This window comes from Lygodium microphyllum, chromosome 1, assembly GCF_053477565.2.
Source record: "Lygodium microphyllum isolate KBCC chromosome 1, Lygodium_microphyllum_v1.1.10, whole genome shotgun sequence".
Lineage (NCBI taxonomy): Eukaryota > Viridiplantae > Streptophyta > Polypodiopsida > Schizaeales > Lygodiaceae > Lygodium > Lygodium microphyllum.
Genome location: NC_141135.1, coordinates 148,641,477 through 148,647,716, shown reverse-complemented (window position 1 = coordinate 148,647,716; position 6,240 = coordinate 148,641,477). Strand labels below are relative to the sequence as shown.

Below are 6,240 nucleotides of genomic sequence, written 5' to 3'. Positions count from 1 at the left end.
TGTTAGACAACCAAAGAGAGAAAAATAGGTTTGTAGTATAGATTCAGTTTATTACATGAGTTTGTTGCACTCTCTGGATAGACTATTGAGATTATGTTAAATTATATGGGCAGGAATAACACGAAAAACAACCTTCTAAAGTAGCCAACCTTGAAGCGAATACTGGCTTGCATGTGCTCCAATCTTTTATTGCTGTAGGCATCCCCAAAACCAATTAGAGATGAAGAAACACACACACATACATAGTCAATGAAAATGGAAAGTGAACAAAGAAAGGAAGACTGACCCTTCTAAAAGATCATTGCATGCAAGACCGGAAAGTACAACTAAGGGCATGTTTTATAACACCCCTCAATTGACATGGAGGCTAAAGGTCATGTGGCCAGACTTAATTGCACCTCTTTCAAGTTTTCAGGTTGCTAGTGGTATTATAGCTCACTCATCAAGCCACCTTGCAACTCTCTTTTTAGCTCACTCGTCAATTGCACCTCTTTTATGGCCTTGGATTTAGAGGGCATGTATTTATCCGATCTTTGCCATCCTACCTTGTAAAGGACCTTCTTTAATAATAAAATTTGTGAAAAACAAAATTCTTCTTTGTCGAGTCCACTTTGCAACTCTTTTTAAATAATAAGTTTGAAAAAATAAAAATGTACATGAGAATCATGTTTTTAAAACATATTGGATATGCTGTTTTAAATAATAAGTCTAAAAAAATAAAAACACCCCTAAAAATCATGTTTTTTTTGCACGTTGGGTAGGTTGGATCAAACCTCAAGTCTTATGGATCTTTCTATGAGAGATAGTATAGATATAAATGTAGATTTCTTGACACATTGGGTTGGTTGGTTTGAACATTAGGTCTGGTGGATCTTTGAATAAGAGATTGAGACATAGATATAGGGTAAAGGGGCCAATAAAGTAGCACCCTCCAAAAGGAAAACACATCCCACCCCAATTGAGTGACAATTTTACAAGAAAGATGTGGCTTTTTTACCCACTTAACAATATAATATGAAAATTTTAAAATTGCAAATCAGCTTAATTTAAATCAAACAATTGAGGCATGTAAATTTTTTTATATTTTAGATTTTGTAAAACCCTAAAGTAATGCATCCTCGAGTGTCACTCTATTGGCCCCTCACTGTTGATCTTTTATGAACCTTTCATTTGTAACTAAGGCTACTTGATAAAAATATCAAAATGCCCTAATATTTTTTCTTTGAGCTTTGTATAATATAAATAGTTTGACCATTAAAAAACACTTATGTAACTCACTTGGAAAAAAATATTATAATGGAAAATTGTTAGATGACAATCTATTGGCCCCTTTACCCTAGATGGTATGGAAACATCGAGAGGCTTGGGAGCGAGTTAAAAACCCTTCTCTTCAATACAAAGCCAAAGAGTATAGTTGGAAATATTCATCGCGAGGCTTGTGACATTTAGTTGAACCCTTATCTGGACGGGAGAGACGCACGCAGACACACAGATGGGAAAGAACGGAGGAGATGGCCGACATCCGATGCAACCTCTGTCCCCCAAGAAGCAGCCATGGATGATGGCCCAAGCTCGGGCCCTGGCTCGCAGCCCGAGGTCACCCAAGGAGGCCCTGACAGGCAAGCCACAGACGGTGGAAGAAGAGCTCCTTCTGCGAGAGAGGATCGAGGAGCGTGCGATGGTCAGGCTCGAGAGGCGCCACGATGCGCTAAGCCTGGATCGCCAAGCTCGTGTAAGTATCTCTCATTGATTGGAAAGATGGATGGTGATTATACAATGGCTATGTGGAGTCTATGACGAGGGGATCAGAGGCACTGTTTGTAGAAGGCCTATCATGCACGCGAGGGCTTGTCATAGTGGTCTTATCATGTTGGCTATTAGACCTAGGGTTTTTTTCTGTATTTGGAGAATCTGCAAGAATGATGACACAGGCACTTTTTGTAGAAGTAGATGCTGTGTAATGAGGCTTAGGGTTTAAGTCCAATACGCAATGGCTTGTCATAAATGGCCATCCGGTGTTTTTTGCTGCATTTTGAGAATCTTCAAGATCTGAGCTTGGCAGAATGGGAACGCTATGATCTGGATTTTCTATATTGCATGTATTCTGTACAGGCTTGTTACTTACTCATGACGAGCTATAAAGCACAAGATGTTTTAGACAAATCCCTTGGAAAATTCTCACATTCTGAATTACAACAACATCACGAGCTTCTACCAGGGAGGGAACATATACCTAGCTAGGTGTGGTTGGGGGTGGGGGACGTGCCCCCAATACCTCCCTTATAGGTATGTGGTGCCTCCCGAGTATAAGCTTACAATGTTGAACGCTAAAGGGAAAAGAGGCCTTTTTCCCATATGGGAGAATGTCAAAACTTTTCTGTGAAGGATCTTGAAGATCTAGATGTTTGGCAAGGCTCCAAAGTTCCTTGCAACCAGTGTCGTGGAGAATCTTTAGATCTTCAGTTTTGACAAGGTTAGCGTATTTAAAAACCTGCAAAGTTTTTTGCACCAGTGTTCCTTCAGTTTAGCCGTCTGACGAAATTTGGCTCATCTTTTCTAGGATCTTACAAGCTGGTCTGTTCTAAGTCACTAACTGTACACGCTCTGCATGGTTACTCAGAGGCTTCGGCGGCAGAAGTCAACAGGTGATGCTGGAAAGATTGTGAAGGCTTTGCAGGAGCGAGAGTTGAAGTGAAGCTCCTCGATTGGACACCCTGGGCCTGTCTGTGTGTGCTAGACTAGACTACTCTTGCAAATGTAACCACATGGTGTATGTTCTAGTCTCTGTTTGTTATTACCACTTTGTAAATTACAGATTATCGGAACTTTCTCAATACCCCAGTAACTCTGACTGACATGTTAGACTTTTGTGCAACCATTAGTATGCTGGAAATATGAAATGGCCTCTATTCGAGTCCTGAGACGACAGTTGCTTCTCCAAGATGCTTGAATACCTAGGGTTTTAATAACTGGTTTTGCCAAAGCTAGTACAGGAAGTGCAGATTGGTAACATGCCAGACACCTGGCAATATTGTCTGTGTGGGCCATATACTCCACATTATCTATTAATGAACGTTTCTTACTGCCTACAGATTGGTCTCTATCTTCAAGTTTGTGTTTTGTAGTTTGCTGTAGTTTTCTATTTCAAGGTGCTGAGCTGACTACATGTGTGTCGAGCTTCTACGGTGGCCTACCCACATTGATATTTTGGTTGAACTTGGGAAGAGTAAACGATATCTCCTGAAATAGTGCTAGCAAAAGAATGTTTCGCATTCAAATGGATTGTTGGTAGCCATGTTACTTGTGGACTTCATATGGTTCACCTTTGTACGAAAGTTGAGTGATCAAAGCCCTAGACCTGTGTTGTGGGCCAAATTGATCCCCTACCTGCATTTTCTTAGATTTTTATTAGTTAAGAAAGTCTCACATTTAACATGGGCACATGTATGGCACTTTAAATCGTTAATGGTTGATTCTTTCTTAATAATCTATGTCATGCTATGCAGACGTAGTCGTGTTGCCAGAAGTGTGACTGAGTAAAAAACCTAAGTTTGGGCACCGATTCTGTTCAGCTTGACATTGAGAAATGCAAGAGAGTCATTTTCCTTTTATAGGCTAGCATGAGACTAATTACCTTTTTCTTCCATTATTGGTTGACATTCAAAGTTCCTCTTATTGATCGGGGATTGCTCTTATATTGGATTTAAAATGTGGGTGTCTCCTCTTCCAATAGAAAGTTTTGGAATCTGAATCACTACAATGCATTACTTTGTCAAGGATTTGGTGGAATGCAACATAAATGCCTACACCCAAATATATTATCGATAATATTCATTGTAGACTTGTGTTGCTCAATATCGGCCATTGCAGAGGATTGTTTCCTTAAATGCTGTGGTGACGGGCAAGGCTACTGAGCTAGCAGGCCTCATTTTTTTATAGAAGACTTCAACAAGCTCTTGTGTGTGTGTGGGCATTTGTATAAGAAATACTAGGAGAGGGGAAATGGAAATAGACAGTTATGCCTCCATGCGAAAGGCAAACTTTCAAAGAGTTGTGCATGCTATGGTTTTCACATGTGGTGAAACAATGCTACTTAAGGCTATCATAGCCTTTGAGAGAAAGACCCATAAAGATAATGTCATTCTTCTTATATAGTTTTCTTTTTGCTAGGTAATGCAAATCAAAAGACATCTCAAAGTTATCAAGTAAAACAAAAAGAAAGAAGACTCAAGTGAGGGAGGATAACAAAGATACTATCAAGAAAAAGAGCGCAAAAAAAGGCACGTTTGTCCAATTAGTGGACACATAGAATGCAAGCAATACCATTGTTGTAAACATCTCTAGAAGGTTGAGGTGTCCCTCCAAGGGGTTACTACTAACAAGGGGGAATCAGGAGGTTGAGGAGATGCCAAAGAATCTTGTGAAAAAGGCAATGAGCAATTGCCAAACAAGGAGAATATCAAACCTTCAAGTAGCGTTGACGTAAGTGACAAAGGTAAAGAGTAGCGGTTTGATAAAGGTAATGCAAATTAAAAGACATCTCAAAGTTGTCAAGTAAAACAAAAAGCTTCATGAGTGATTATGCTCCCCTTGGTGTTTTGGATACTAATGCTTGATCTTGATGTGGATAGAGTATCTAGAAGGATTACCTTTAATCACTTGGAATATTCTTGTTCTTTTTCAGAGAAGAGAGGCAAAGCATAGTTGGCAACATTCTTAAGGAAAGGAAACATAACATTTTTTGTTTGGAGGGGATCAATATTGGTCTAGATATAGAAGCGAAGTTTGAATATCTTGCTTACAAATGTATCAAGGTATATAACATAGGAAAAGAAGGTACAATAATTTTAGCTAGGGAATCTCTTAGGCCTTGCTACTTGTGCTATGATGATCATTAATCTGTGGATTGTATTAATGCCATGATGGATGAGGAACAAATGGACGTTTTCCTTGTTTTTGCCCCAAATGGCTTTGGGAATAGGGTGTAGTATTGGGAATGGCCCTCCATAAATTTATGCAAGCAAGAGATCATTATTTGCAACGATTGGAATATGTATGAAGATCAAGATGACAAATCTCATGGATGGCTTCTCTCTTGACTTCTATGTGGCCCCATGGAATATATGTTGCAATGATATTTACAAACTAATCAATGCCTTTAAGATGGAAGGGACTATTCCAAAGAAAGACAACAAAGGTTTGATGAAATTGGTCTCCAAGAGTGAAGTTAAGAGAACTAATTAATCCAAGATAACCTTCACAAAAAATGGGAAACTTATGCCTATGTTGCCATTTGGCATGTGTGTTAGACAAGAAGAAGAAGAAGAAGAAGAAGAGGGGATGATGGAGAGCTTATTTTCCAAGATCCCTCACCCTCACACACTCACTCCCCCACACCCTCACACTCCCTCTCTCAAGCACACACAAGCAAGAAAGGAGAGAAGAACAAGGATTCTCGCATTTGTAACAATCTTGTCATGGCTTCGACTCACATAGACCACTTTTGCCACACGCCAAAAGAATGAGCTTCTTATTCACTTTTTGAGTTTATATACAAGCCCTAAATCCCTCAGGCACCCATCTTTTTTAACATGACTGGGCATCTTGCCAAGGTCCACTTTCCCTATTCCCTTCTAGTTGCCTTATCCCTTCACCTATGTTTGTTTAGACTTTACAATCTACACAAGATGGAGCTTGGCACTCTTATAAAATGAATTACATTGCACCCTACACTTTCCTTGCTAGGACGTTCGGAGCACCTTGCTAGAATATTCGGTGCTCTCATTCGTTCTTCTAGAGCACCTTGTTAGAATATTTGATGCTCTCTATTTTTTTAGAGCACCTTGCTAGAAAATTCGGTGCTCTCCTTCGTCCCTTCTGAGCACCTTGCTAGAATCTTTGATGCTCTCCCACAGCTTTTATGAGCTTGCCTTCTCCTCTACTTTTCTCGCTTGGGTAGAATGAGCTTCTCCATTCACTTTTTGACTTGGGCTTCCTTGGTCTTCCTTTGCTTCTATTTGGTTGTATGTTCCGTGTTCGTAACATGTTTATAATTGTAAGTGACATCCCCTGCTTGCATGTGTGAATAATAGACTCATGGAGACGATTCTCATGTCATGGAGGTTGAAGTGCAAGTAGTGGATGTGGGACGTCCTTTGTTGGGTAAAAAATAGGTTCAACAAGATCAAGTGTTTGTGGAATAGCACATGCATGCCTTGGAAGAGATAGTGCAACATAATC

At 39.8% G+C, this 6,240-nt stretch overlaps 1 protein-coding gene across 1 annotated transcript; it reads left to right on the top strand.

Moving 5' to 3' along the window:
- Positions 1 to 1,399: 1,399 nt before the first annotated feature.
- LOC148041801 (uncharacterized) lies at positions 1,400 to 3,089 on the top strand. Its single transcript, XM_087682588.1, has 2 exons — positions 1,400 to 1,732; positions 2,621 to 3,089. The coding sequence occupies exons 1-2, from the start codon at positions 1,493 to 1,495 to the stop codon at positions 2,693 to 2,695; spliced, it is 315 nt and encodes a 104-aa protein (XP_087538714.1). The 5' UTR covers positions 1,400 to 1,492; the 3' UTR covers positions 2,696 to 3,089.
- Positions 3,090 to 6,240: the final 3,151 nt, after the last annotated feature.

Excerpts from the sequence above, each read along its gene's own strand:
- LOC148041801 (XM_087682588.1), top strand. The coding sequence starts at position 1,493 with ATGGGAAAGAACGGAGGAGATGGCCGACATCCGATGCAACCTCTGTCC. Across the intron at positions 1,733-2,620 it reads GCCTGGATCGCCAAGCTCGT|AGGCTTCGGCGGCAGAAGTC; the intron begins GTAAGTATCTCT and ends ATGGTTACTCAG.